At 42.7% G+C, this 14,544-nt stretch overlaps 1 protein-coding gene across 1 annotated transcript in view; it reads right to left on the bottom strand.

Annotated features, from left to right (window-relative positions):
* usp34 (ubiquitin specific peptidase 34) overlaps nucleotides 1-13,754 on the bottom strand; it is a 59,874-nt gene extending 46,120 nt beyond the window's left edge. The window contains exons 1-3 of the mRNA XM_040146715.1: nucleotides 13,645-13,754; nucleotides 4,035-4,125; nucleotides 550-1,108 (exon numbers count right to left, since the gene is read on the bottom strand). Of these exons, the coding sequence (XP_040002649.1) occupies nucleotides 550-1,108; nucleotides 4,035-4,125; nucleotides 13,645-13,687 (693 nt within the window). The 5' untranslated portion in view covers nucleotides 13,688-13,754. The remainder of the gene's footprint in view (nucleotides 1-549; nucleotides 1,109-4,034; nucleotides 4,126-13,644) is intronic.
* Between the last annotated feature and the right edge of the window lie 790 nt (nucleotides 13,755-14,544).

Here is a 14,544-nt window from a genome sequence, read left to right on the forward strand (position 1 = left end):
CTGTAAAAAGGAGCTTGAACAAAGTAGAATTTGTGTTGGTATTATCAGCAGAAAAGCTACAGTACAATCAGTGTGTAAAAACCAAAGAGCCTGTTTCGATCAAAAGCACTGGCCAAAAAAAGAGAAATCAGAGGTTGAGGAAAGACTGATCAATCTGTAGATAGAGCCTGACCCATACCTATATTTTGAGGCTGGTAACACTATCAATGTTAAAGATCGTATTTATGGACAATTACAGTGTAACTACCAGCGAATACGTTGGCCAATAACTACGAAGAACTTGCAGATGAGAAATGACAAAAAATATGTTCGAGATAACTTAGAAACAGCATCTCCACTAGAGAGCACTGATATTTTGATTTTTTACTGTAAAATGTCTCGCTCAGTACATATCTTAGTCTCAATGCATTAAAAAAACTAATTCTTATCAAAAATGTTTGTTACGCAAAAATATCTAATTATTACTTTTTTTACTCTCACATTTCAATAGCTGTACCAGCCTCCAAATAGAGCCCTGGTCGGGCACTAGTCTGTGGGACTCGTCTTTACCTCTATGGTGGGGTGTGTGTTGTGTTTGTAGGCTGTGTAGAGGGGGAACTGGATCTGGAAGATCTTGGCAGCACACAGCAGCAGTTTCTCCCTCTCTTCTGTGCTCCAGGAGCTGAATGGGTCCTGGCTGTCACTGCTGCTGCTGGCCCCATCGCCAATATCACCACCCCCGGACCCACTGCCGCTCTCCCCGGGCCCCAGTGCTTCCATCTGGGCGTCACCCTGCTGATTGGCCCCCTGACCCTGGCCCTGGGTCTTATTCTGGTTCAGGTCGGGGGTGTCAGCATCCTCTTCCGCAGAGTCTCTCTCCACATTCACGGGTTCGTCCTCCCCGGGTGAGGACGGCTGTGGGAGGGGCCCGGGTGCAGATTCGCCCCCGCTCCATTCAGAGCCCACCCCCTCACCCCCTGATATGCCTCCTTTATGGGTGTGATCTTGGATGCTGCAGAGGCGGTCTCTCAGGCTGCTGATCTGGGCGATGACCAGGTTAATGAGGGCGTAGACCAGTTGGTTGAAAACCTCCAGGTGCTTGTACTCCTTGAAGCAGCAGAGACATTGCCTAGAGACACAATTGGGGGGGAGGGGACACACCAAAGTCAACATGAATGAAGAGCTTCATTCTCAAACCAGTCACATCACGATCTCACAAAGGGGTATTTTCGATTCATGGATCAATTCTTTCCTGTATAAAATAAGGAAAAATGCGGGTTACAAGTTCCCGAATCCCCAGGTGTTGATCCTCTAATTGCTCTTGTCTAATAACAATTAAAAACCCAAAAGGATTCGGTAGATATCAGACAACAAACACAAAAACATGACAAATCCTCACACTAGAGAAGTCAGAGCTTACATATGTTTGGTATGTTGCTGATAAATTGTGTGTCTATTGTCGGGGGATGGAAAAAGGATAAAGTGAGAAAATACAATAGTATACGTCGAGTAGAGTATCTCCTTTTCTATGTTTTGTCACAGTGCAGTCTGACAGATTTACACATGCTCTGTTTACACCTGAAAATTAATTAACTTCACATACAAATCTCAAAAACCGTCAAGATCGCATGTATTTTTAAGCGGCTGAACTTTACGTAACACTAAGTCTATATGGGATTTGATTTTATCTTGAGATCGTCAAAAATCGAAGCCAGGTTTCTACATTAGCGATCAGCCAAACAACAACGGCAGCACCAGACCCTGTGTATACTGGTGAAATTTCTCAATCAAACAGTGTAAATCAAGGGTGGAGCTTGACTCATTCAGAAATCGCGTTCCTGTTTGCACAGTGATCTTCCACTTTGTGTAATGCAAATTCAATACAAATCCTCCACTGAGCTTTTCTTCAAACAAAACACTCTATCGTTCCAGAGAGTGGAAATGTCATCCACAGACATGGACATTTCAGAAACAAGACATCTAAGATGAAGATATAAGAACATTAAAGACAAAGTTAAAGTCGCATTTTAAGCTCTGAACTTGTCACTTTCTGGAAAGAAAACACACTTACGTTTTCTCAGCGGGCCTCTTACCTATCACTTAAGTAAAGGATTTGTCACTGCCAATTTCCTCTTATGTTCTACGATGATGGAAGAATTACACTCGTTCACAGATACAGTACAGCAGACACAAGGAACGATTGCTTCTTGGTAGCTTGGAAGAATGAGTCAGCAGATTTGGGGTGTTTATGTCAGCAACTTCAAACACCAAATATAAAAAAAATTAAAAAAAAAAACCCCACTCCAGCTGGTTGAACAAAAACAGACCAAAAACCAACATCAAACTAAACGAGAGTCAACATTACTCAGAACATTCTGATGGCCTGGACTGTCAGACCAGATTAGAGTCTGAAATATAACATGAAATACATCATTTAAAAACGATTTAAAAATCTATTTTTTTGAACGGTTATTCATCCAAGTGAAGGTTGGCAGAGCATCAAAGCTCCTCTGAAGCATCACCGAGCCACATCTATACCTGAGAGAAGGCCACCAAACCACAGGCTTCCACTACTGAGCAGCTTCACCGGGTTTGATGCCTTGCTCGAAGGAGGCTGGACTACAGCTGCTGAGGAAGGGCTGCGTGAGTCATTAATTTCCCCTGAGCAGCTTTTTCCCAGCTGGTAAGAGTCCAGCATGACTGAAGTTTGTCCTCATTTCCAGAATTTCCTCACTGCTTTACATCACTTAAAAGATGGTTTTCCTTTTTGTATAGAATTAGATTTTCTGTTTTCTCCCTATTCTAAGGGTTTTGAAAGACACACTGTCCTCTTGCCTGGCCAGACTTTTTTTTTTTTTTGGGTGGGGGGTGGGTGTGTGTGTGTGTGTGTGTGTGTGTGTGTGTGTGTGTGTGTGTGTGTGTGTGTGTGTGTGTGTGTGTGTTGGGGGGGCTGACTGAACACACCAACTCAAAGTGACATTGTCCTGTTGAAGAATGAGAGTTGCAGACAACAGCTGTTTGTGTGGGTGAATGCAAATGTCTATACATGCAAATTCAACTCTTTCTCCAGCTTTTCCACTGAAACAGCATCTCAGCAGAGACAACAACTGTAACTATGATAGGGAAAAACTTAGCTTAGGTTAGCTAGTTGGGGTTTAGAATTTGCAGTTAGAAGTAGGTCTGAATCTAAATGTGGTTATTTGGTGAACTGGGGCAACAAAGAGCTGCAGGTGGTTAATACGGTTTAGGAGAAACTCACACTTTCAACAGGCAGGATCAAAGAAAGCAAAGCTATAAACTGTTTTTTGGATTTTTTTAAGTTCGGGCCGGACAGTGTAAACAGTATAGAAAGTACACCGGTATGAATTTGCCCTCCGGTATGGATTTTGACTGTACCGTGCTGACCAGTAGAGTAAAACCGGCACCACAGGTGGTCACTGGACCGAATCAACAAATGTGTAAAAGGGAGAGTCGGTATGGCGGGACAGGAGCCAACATGGCGGACGGACGCCGACGCTGCATGCTATCTAAAAATCACACTTTGGGGCAGCATTATGCCAGCTTTGTTTGGTTCAGCGTAAACATGCAAAGCCAGTATAATGAGAGGTCTTCTCAAGGGCAATATGGTGGGATGTCCATTTAAAATGGGCTGAAGATTCGCCACAGGCTAGTTAACAGTCTGGAAAACGTGAAAGCCCATGCTGCTTTGTTTGGAAAACGTAGAAATGGCTGAAAGCACTGCACACGATGTAGATGAGGTGGAGTCGGTAAAAAAAAAGACACGGGTGCACCTACCACCATATGGACATGGTTCGGGTTTAAAAAGTCAGACAACGTGCTGAAAACCAAAACCTGCAAATGATGTCAGACGACAGTGGTTGCAGTGGTTTTAAGAAAAATGACTATACCGTGATATATGGCGTTACCATCCGTGCTTCAAATTATACCTTGATGTAACTTTTGGGCCATAGCGGCCAGCCCTCACTCCGGCCCAATCACATAACTTTACTGGCTGAACGGGACTCGTGTCAGATTTCGGAGGCCGCAGCACTGACCTCTGTGTCCAGGAGCTGATGTAGCCCAGCACTCGCAGGGCATGTTCCTTCTTCAGCTGGAAGCCGCCTTCGCTGCCGTCTGCATCCGATACTGAGGAGACACAACACAAAACACCTGTCAGACAACAGCAGGGCACATCTCAAGAAGCAGGTAACCAAACTCCATTCAAAGTTACAACTGTTAACATCTATTTCTCAAGTTGTAAAATAAAATAATAAAATCTTTGAAAGTCCACTGTTGACCAAAAAAAGGTGTTTTTTTTTTTCCCCTTTTCTGTTTCACATTATCAACCAACATTGGTTTACCACAAACCATAAGTATCAGCTTGCAGCAAAAGAAATAAGTAATTGTTCAACTGCATATCCTGCCTCAGTGCATCACAATATCCATGTCAAAGTCTCTGATATTAGAATTTGAGAGATCATTTCCAAAATTATTGATGTTTAAGGGGAATTCTAGTGATTGAGTACTGTACTTCCACAAAGTTTGAGGACTCATAAGAGAGAGAGAGAAAAAAAAAGAGAAGACTGGTCAGCATCGAGGCAGTCAAGGACGAGATATCCTGACTTAACCTCCACAAACACTGGATCCTACATTTCTCACAATGCACAATTCCCCTCTGGTGAACGTGCACATCTTTCAAACTTCATGCCCCAAGTTTGTAAAAGAAGCTTTCTATTATACAATCGAGACAATCAAGTGGTGTCACTTGTGACTTGACAAAAGTCCTACAGAGCCACAGAAGACGCTAGTGTATGTTTTAACAGGTACAGTGGCACTTCCCACGACAAGTAGACTGAACTTCATGTGTAAAAGCGGTGGACTGGTCCTTTAAGGCGTTCATAAGAAAAGTGAATATCTTAGAGACTGTGTGGGCTCAAAAATGCTAATCATTCCCACATTTTCTGGACAAGTGAAAATTTTAGCATTATTGGGAGAATATATCTTCAAACCTTAGACACAGTTTAGGTAATAAAATTCCTAAAGACACTTAATCCAAGATACTGTATCTTGGACGACGTTGTGTTAAGAAGCGACCTGTAAGAAACAGCTAAAAACCGGCTAAACATTTCAGTCTTAAACGACAGATTGGCATGGCAAAGGATATTTACATATGTGATGGAAACAAAAAATGTTTCCAAGAAATGGAACAATTTCACTGCAAATGACGAGAACGCTGTCATACCCGGATCTGGATAAATCCAATCCAGGACAATATGGAGAAAAATTTAGTAGATCAGTAACGTATACCCCATTTGGTTCCCACGCTTTGTTTATGGTTTTGTTTTTTTTTTGCTCTCTTTCTATTGCAATACAAGAAGAGAATATGAGCTGATATATCATTATCAGATGTTTAATCTCAGACATTAATGTCAGCCTCAAAAGGCCTGTATCGAATGAGCTCTAACTGAGACTGCCACATGAAAAGACATGAAATATTGGCACCAGACTTCGATGGCTTCTGTCTAAAGTTACTGATATTGTATTGCCCTTCAAAGATCCATATCAGTCACACAAAGTTTAGAGGAATCGGGTGTCTCCGCTGAATCGCTGACCTGAATTTTGCATCAAAGAAAGACAGAAAACAAAAAACAGTATTCAGTACTCAAGCAGCCATCTTGGCTCTTCCAGCACTAGGTTTACCTCACTGAAACTGAACCGAAACCTTTTCAGCTCCACTTGTGAACAGAAGCTCCTCAGAGGCTTCGGGACCGGGGCCGGTGTTCTGGGACATTGGCCCGGCAGATTTGGCCGTATTCCTGCAGCTGTGCTGAGGGATGCCGTTTCACTGCTTCACTTTATGATGATGTCTGGTAACAGTCACTCTGGTGCCAACAGTAAACCCAGTTTATGGCTGCAGCTCAGCATGGATATAAATACAAAGAAGGGGAGGACATCTTCACTGTGTGATCACACTCCTCAGCTCAGCCGTGACTGTAACGTTCAGCTCGACTGGAGGTGTTTAAATATGATTGTTCCAGCTGTGACATTGTAATAAATACAGTTCAACTATATTGTGAAACACACTGTGTGTGGGGGGAAAAGGCGCAAGGATGATCTGAATCTTTTCAGACCTCAGAATGACAAAATGTGTCAAGCAGATGCTGTCTGACAGAGGCCTGTGTGTGCCGCTTGGTGTTGTCTGTAGGACAATTTTTTAAATTTCTCTGTTTTCCACATTACAGCTGAGATACGTGTTGATTTGGTTTTTCCTCCGCGTTTCTGAGGGCCTCTTTCTGTCAGATCTTGCCCGCTAGGCGGAAGTGAGCGCCCGCTATTCATCAGCAGACGCTCTGATTGGCCAAGCACGGAGCAGCTCACAAGGCGGCCTGAGGTCAGATTTGGCAGAGGGCTGTGGTAAACATGGCTGCAGGATCGGTAAGAAGCAAAATGTGGTTCGTAATATACATGTACAGCTACATTCACAGGTCAGCACACCTGTGTGCGCCCTGACAGCGGCCACGCCACCTCTCCCTCACTCTCGCTCGCCCGCTCACTCACTCTGCTAGCTTACTGTTAGCCGCTAGCCTGCACACTGCAGCTAAAACACTAGTGGTACCTAGAACTGCCAAGGCCTTGCTCTTCAAGACAACCGCTAGCAAATCTTTCTGTCCTTAACTTACAGTTACCAACACAAGTTTGTTTACACTGTCTTACCCTCCCACAGACAACTCAGCTGCCGGGTTGCTATTGGTTAGCTGGTTTAGACGTAGAAACAGGATCAAATTCTTACCAAATTGTAAAGCTGGGGGGCCATCTGCCTGTGGGGGGAGCTAGAGGAATGGCAGTAGTAAGCGATTTCATATTTTCCCGGCTTTTATTTTACACCCGAGTTTATAAAAAAAACACGTAACGCAGTCGAAACCGATTTTCGCGATACGGGACCTTTAATATTCTAGGGTTACAACAATGCAAACAGTTGCTATTTGGATGACAAGCGGCTGTGTCAATCAAAAGTTTAAAGCAAAGTACATGAAAACAACAGTTTTAAGATTAAAAGGGACGTGGAAGATGCAATTATTCTCAAATTAGTGGATTATTTTGGTTTCATATCATTTTCTCAAAGGTTAAGGATGAACTTCCGTGTACAGTTTATTTGCTGTTAGAAGTTGTGATTGTAATTTGCCTGTCGCAGCATCTTACTTTCTCATATTTCACACTTGATGTTTGAAGAATCCCAAAAAATACTTTTACTTTCTTGATAAAATGTGAAGTTCTGTAATTAAAAATATTTTTTTGCAGTTCACAAAAGCATAAGGCAAAAACCCCTTAGTAACTGGGAGCACATAAGCGTAAGCCACAGTCAGTGTTTCTCTAAATGATAAACCAGCAATCTTCATACCCCTGCATCCTTATAATATTCTGTAAATGCCTCTGTGACAAATATTTCATGTTCGGGTTAAAAGACCTCTGAAACAACATTTTCACAAATACACTAAAAAAAAAAGTCTTAATTTCTGCTGTACAAATGAATGCCCACTTAATTAGATACAGGCTTCCAGGACAGCCTCTCTTTATATAACTATAGGAATTGTTTCAAATTTCTACTTTAGTTCATTTTTATAGGGCTATAATCAAAATCTCCTTCATTTTCTCAACTTCTATGAAAAGGCAAGTTTTAAAAGGTGGATGCAGAGGAGTAAAGCCAGACACAGCAATGTCAGTGGAGATAAAGTCTGAGAGTGCAGGTGGAGTTTTTATGTCTCATGTAAAAACCTGCTGGTGTTTGACGAGCAGCTGATTTTTCGGCCTCTGGTGGACAGTTTTACATGTTACTAAATCAACTGCCCGAGGAAAACTGCAATGGATTTAACAGTCGAAAATGTAAGGGATCATCAAATTTATTATTACCGATCCAAAACGTCACGACAAGATATTTCAGTCTGGACCAAAATGGTTGCCCGACTGAACAATGCTGCCATCCATAGAAACAAAACAAGCTTTACTGTCCATGAACAATGCAGAGCATGAATGAACAGCCTGGTGCTCAGGCACCAGTTTACATAACGTGAGCCCCTACACACACTGCTGGTATCTCAAGGTCGTCATGTTGTCTGATCTACACATCATCTACACAGAAAGTAAACAATCCTTCCGCAGCAACTGCAGTTTACTCTGAAAAGCGCAAATGTGTCTCTTTGTTTGCACCTTCCACCGATGTCAAGCCAACATCTTTCCAGTAAAAAAACAAAAAACAACTACATTTTATGCTCACTAGTGAAGCTAAGGAGCCAATCTCAAACTTTCTGTGCTTGCTTGTTTAGCGTTTCGGTGTAGCTACTGTAGAGTTCCCATGGGCCTAAAACTGAGACCAGAAGAATTGTTAGTTGTAGCCCCAGTTCTATTCTTGCTGCGTTTTAAAATAGAGGAACAGAATTTTAAAAAGATGAACATTTAGTCTGAAAACCTGATGCAACAAAAAAGTGACATGTACCCATTCAAACTGAACCTCCCAAACCCTAATATTCTCCTTAAATTCACACTTCGGTTGTGAAACACGTTTGCTTGTTACAGTATTTCACTCTAGTCATATCATGCTCATACAGAGTGAAATATCCCAACTAGAGACAACATTTCTTACAGCAGCATCTTTACATCAAATGGAAAAGTTCTAGTTATTTCGTGCATTATTTTATACACAGTTCCCAGTTGGTTTCTGTTTGTAGAAACTTTGCAATCTCCAGAATTTTGAATGGTTTAAAAAGTCTTCCTGCAGCCCTAAATCTGAACTTTGACCACAGTCACTTCTGCAAGTTGCCGTTTCATTCAGCGCTGGGTCAGTGGTTACTGTAATCTCAATGTGAACCAGGCCTGATTTAGTCGTGTAGCTTCTACCTACCTTCACTCGTAGTTGATTCGTAATGAAAATAAAAGGGTCACTATTCTTCAGCCGATATTTTGACTTGTCACAGTAGGAAAAGCACAGGTGTTGCTGATAACAAGGCTCAGGTGTGAGAGCGGGTCAGCCAATCCCCAGCCCCTCAGGTCCTTGGGCAAAGATAGTGAACCCCAAACTGGCCGTGACGTATGCGTATGTGTGAGTGTGTGCGAATGCGATGTACGAATGTGCGTGCGAATAGGTATATGTGGCATCTCGTCTGAGACAGTGATCCGGCATGAACAATACCAGGAGCCTGAAACCGAAGCAGCTAAATGGAATTCAGCCATCATTTATTTTATCATTTATTATTTACACCTGAACATTTCCTACTGTAACATGTTAAACTGTCTGAAGTGAAAAAGGCCTAATTTTATCAATTGGGACTTCAAGGCCTATGTCATTTTGACTTGCTTCATCCTGCTTTTTTTTTTTTTTTTTTTTTTTCATTTCTTTAATATAAACAGAATCTAAATAAACTCACTTGCTTCACTGGATTAGTTTGTGTGTGGTTTACAACTCTATAAACGACTAAAGGCTAAATTTTGGCGACGCACGGTTGGACGGCGTGTAAACAGTTTGATACAAAGATGTCGCAGGTTTCGGGCTGCATCTACTGATTAATCCCTCAATCGTTTCTCTGCAGAAAATGTCAGAAGATACTTTTAATATGTGCATCACGATATCTGCTGGAGTTCCCAGAGCTCAAGGTGACATTTTCAAATTGTTCGTGTTGTCGGAACAATGGTCCAAAATCCGAGGATATTTCATGTAGACTCTTATAAAACAGAAAAGCAGCAAATCCTCACATTTTTGGAAACCACGTGGATTAGCCCTATGTTAGGAAACACCAGCTGAACACAGCTCCCTGTTGTAAAAGGGGGATTCTGTCTCTTACATTCGCACACAAACACATGCTGCTGCAGCAAATCTGAGGTCGAAGGTCACCTACATACAGAGCACATGGACCTGCCAGTCTTGTAGACAGAGCTGTCACAGCTGACGGCAACCTGCTGTGGAAGCCACATCCGCCCCCTCCACAACACGGGTTTGTATAAGTAAAGTTGTTTAAAAAGGAAAGGGAGAAAAAAAAAAAACCCAGCAGGTTTCCTCATTTCCCCAAAACCACAAAAATACAGCCAGTTTTCACCGGGTTCCACTGCTGGACTGAGGTGAGGTGAAAGCGTGTGTGATGTGTCATAGCAGAGCAAACTTGAACCTTCGTCCGACTTTAACCCAACACCACATGAAAACCTCAAACTTGAGTCTGGTTTAACAGAGAAGTGAAAAAAATGTGGTGAACCTTCACAGCAAAAGAGTGTAAAAACCCAGTAGTTTTCCCTGCACTGTAAATGCATTGTCAATTTTTTTTATATTGTGGGTGGCTGCCTATTGAACCTTAACACTTTGAAAGCTGTCGATTACCAAAAGCCAGCACTGGATGCTTGGCAAGAGTAAGACAGTTCCTGATTCAAATCCTTTTTTTCCCCTTCAGAGTTTAGACCTTATTTTACTTGGTTAAAGTTCTTGTATGGCTCCTTGTGTTTAGACAATTCTAACCATTTTAGAGCCATTTTTTTTTAATGGGTTTTTTGGAAAAAACAAAACAAAAACAAACACAAAAATACATGTTTATATTTTTCAAAGTAAGGTTCTGAAAAACTGGTATTAATCTTCTTAAACAATACCCAGCTCTGACTGGAAGGTATGACACATGCTTTTGTCTACCTGACTTAACAATAGAAAAGACCAGAGTTTATCACTCAGAAAACAACAACTTTCCACTGAATGACTCCTGCCATACCTAACAATGCAGGTGATTTCTCATCAGACAAGAAATACATTGAATGCGATCAAGATCAAGTAGATAACCTGAGCTGGGATTTCCCCATAAACACACAGATACCTTTACACATAAACATTAGAAAACAATCTTCTGATGACTGCAACGTTTTTGTTTCCATACATCAGCAAGGACTGTACAAAAACAACACACACACACACAAATCTGAATCTGTGAGGCCGACTGTCGCCTCTCATACAAAGCTGAGTGACGATTCACATGGCAGCCGAAAATAGAATATCAGAAGGTGGAATATCTCAACAGCCTACAGCCGAAAACCTCAAAAAGCACAATCCAGAGGGAAATTAATTCTCAACTCAAGAATAAAAAAACATTTCAAAGCTGGTAAGCTGTTCCTACAATCTAATCTTTCGAAAATTGATTAACCACTCATTCAACTGCACTACAAGTCAGGAGGAGAAACAAGCTCTTTAGGTCCCTAAACTCCAATTAAAGGAAATCTTACAGCATACAATGATATTGATGAAGAACAGTGTGCTCCCAACTTTGCTTCAACCGTTTTTGTGTTTGTCCCTTTCCTGTTTCAACGTGACAGCGGCCCCCTGCACTAAGCCAGGGCCCCAGCGAAATGGTTCTCCCCGTTTGGTGTGGAACAACTTGACTGGCCTGCACAGAGCCCTGACCGCAACCCCATCCAACACCTTTGGGATGAACTGGAACGACAACTACAAGCCAGGCTTTATCACCCAGACATCAGTGGGCGACTTCAGGAATAACCCATTCCAGCTGACACAGCAACGCCCTGAGGAGTAACACCTCCGACACGACCTTACTTCCAGCTGTGGGTGAACCCGGGTCAGACGCTGCCTGGTTTTGTTACTAAGGGGTAGACCATAATTTAATGATACTGACTTTTAAACTCCATTTAACCGACTCCACAACAAGAGAAAAAAAAAAAAAAGAAGAGAGAAACAGAAACAAAGGGCATGCAGGTCTGGGCAAGTGAAAGACGTGGGCGAAACAGATGTGCAACTGAAACGTATCTTTTATTTGGTAATTATTTGATGTAATCCGGCATTATTCTACGGTTCTGACCGTGACATGTGTGAAACTATACTGCAGCTTGGTGTCTTTGCTGAGAGTGATAACAACAGATGAACCTATAACACCCGTCTCATACCAAGAAATCCAGTGCGGACTGAAAGTACATCAGTAGAACCATGTCATGCGTGTGTCTCTTGTATGGATGAGAATGCTCCCGTGGCTGAAAGAAAGCAAATTCCTGCAGCCGGGCTCCAAAAACTTAAGGAAAAGCCTTCCCAGAAGAGTGGAGGCCGTTATGGGAGCACGCAGCCCATGCTTTTGGAAGGAGATGTTCAACAATAACTTATGCGTGTAATGAGCAGGTGTCCTGATACTTTTGACCATATAGCCTACGATCAGAATGACAGGCCTTGCCAAAAACAGGTGGCCACGACTCGCTCTCGCAACTGGACTTCAATATTTACATGGCAGACTCCCAAAGTGTTTATTCTCTAATTGACAAAATATCGACTCCTCAGAAAACAAACAAGCTAGATTTTTTTTTTTTTTTTTTGGGGGGGGTTACCTGTCAAAGTTTGAATTAGTGAGCCCATGATAGAGTCAGGTGCAAGATTGTCTGTTAAAGTGGATTCCTGCAGAGCCTGCAGGAGCTTTTACATCACATGCGCACGCACGCACGCGCGTGCACACACACACACACACACACACACACACACACACACAGTTCGTGACACACAATAGGCTGGACACACACAGGAGAACGACAAATAAACCGTCAATCACTGCATGCAAACGGGTTTTAAAATGTCGTTATGACACAAAAAGGCTTTGTCCAATGTCTGGCTGACACCCCTGAAGTGCAGCAAGGCCTGCTTAGCACGTCTGGACTAACGGCTAAGTTTTAGCAATAAAGGCAACCCTTCTATTTACGTGTGCTGGCTCGAGTTGACGAAAGCCCTGTAGTTGAAATGGGACTGAGTGGCAAGATTATTATATTTTTTCTTTCCCCTCCATCAAAACGAGCGCGGAGCTAACGTAGTGTGCACGGGACATCTGCCGTAAAATATACACAAGCTACCGAGGATTAACGATGTGCTGCGGTGCCAAAATATGCGCCTCGTTGCAGCCATTAATTTTCTGGGCTAGCTGAGCTGCCGCTAGCTTGGACTAACATTTAACAGACTCGCCAAAACACGCCAGAGATCCACGCCACCGTCATCGTGTCAGCAGTAGCAGCCGCGAGCGTGTTATTGGGAGTTTGCAGGCCATTTTGAAGTTTGAACGTGACCATCCGCAACACAATGGGTGGCAGCGGAGTGGACAGCTAGCAGACTGACCTGACAAACACATCAAACAAAGTCAGGCTGCTCGCTAGCCAAACCGGCTAACTTAGCTAACTTCCAAATCCGTGCAAGCCGCATTTTAGCAACAGCGGCATCCTTCAGAAGCCCACTCCCGAGCACCGCGTTCAACCGTGCTGAAGTGTTTTAACCCACGGCTGTAATGTCACACGCAGAACGGGCGGAGGTGGTTGGATTTAGGAGCTAGCTTGCGAGAGTTCTGTGAGGGGTGTTTGACAGACAGGCCCAAAGCTGACTGCCAGTCTGGAGGGGGAAAATGGTATTTGCATTCACATCAAACCGACACGGTCTGACACCAACACGTTAACTGTCACCGACTGCAGAACACACACAAATAATGTCGTGACCCCCACTGTCCCGTGGCTGCAGAGTGCGGTCAGAAAGGCAAGCTGAGAAAGAAAACACACAAAGTTATATTTAGCTAGCCACCGAGCTAACATGCTCCCATCAAGCTTCAGCGGACAGCGGTGCTAACATCACCGCGGCTAGTCTGGTGTAAATAAAATGACTTGTTTACTTACTTTCATTTAAAACCTCCACCAGCTCGGCGCAGTTTTCACACATTGTTCATGAAGAGGACAACTGAGTGCACCTACTCAAACCATGGCACTGGAAACTGTTGTTGGCTGGCAGTTGGTTGTTTTTGGGGTAAAAAAAAAAAAAAAAAAAAAAAAGGCCCAGTGGAGGGGGTGATTGGTGAAGGTTATTCCACAAGATGAAACCAGGGGAAGCAACAGGGTGTACAACGTGGTTTGTATCCAAGCGAAGTTGATGTACGCCAAAAGTTAAGAGGCACTGGACGGTAGAAATCGAGTCAGTCTCCAATCTGAGCGTTACTTGAGAGAGTAGACACAGCAGCCATGTTGAAAAAGGAGGGGAGGGGGGCGACACAGCGTGTAGAGAGTTCGGGACTTTTCGTCGCGTCTCCTTCGCCCGTTCGGTTTTCTTCGCTAATCTCGCGATATCTTCCCAATGAAGTAATGTTTACAACCTTAGGTTCTCAAGGGCAACGGCGGCGACAACAATGTGCATCAATTCGATACAATGAAATATTAAAACGAAAACTAAAATATTAATCCCAAATTCTTCATTTGACAAAAATATGAATTTAAACATTAATAATTTATATTTAATTAATAATTTATGTCTAATGTTTGTATTTACATTTTCTATTTGGCTCCAATTCCAAGTAAATCTTTGGACTGAAGTTTCAACATAGTAAAAGGTATGTTAAATAGACACATTACATTTTTGTAATATGTCCTGTCCGTACAGTGTATTTATTCTGCATGTTTTCTAAAAGCTTTTGGGCTGGGAGCTTATAAAAGGAGGAAAAAGAAGAAAACAAGACAGTTTGTTTCCACGTCCCCCCATGTCAGAAATACTAAATTACATTTACTGTAGTTTGATCCTTCATTGCC

The sequence above is a fragment of the Xiphias gladius genome, chromosome 15 (genome assembly GCF_016859285.1).
Source record: "Xiphias gladius isolate SHS-SW01 ecotype Sanya breed wild chromosome 15, ASM1685928v1, whole genome shotgun sequence".
NCBI classification, from domain to species: domain Eukaryota; kingdom Metazoa; phylum Chordata; class Actinopteri; order Istiophoriformes; family Xiphiidae; genus Xiphias; species Xiphias gladius.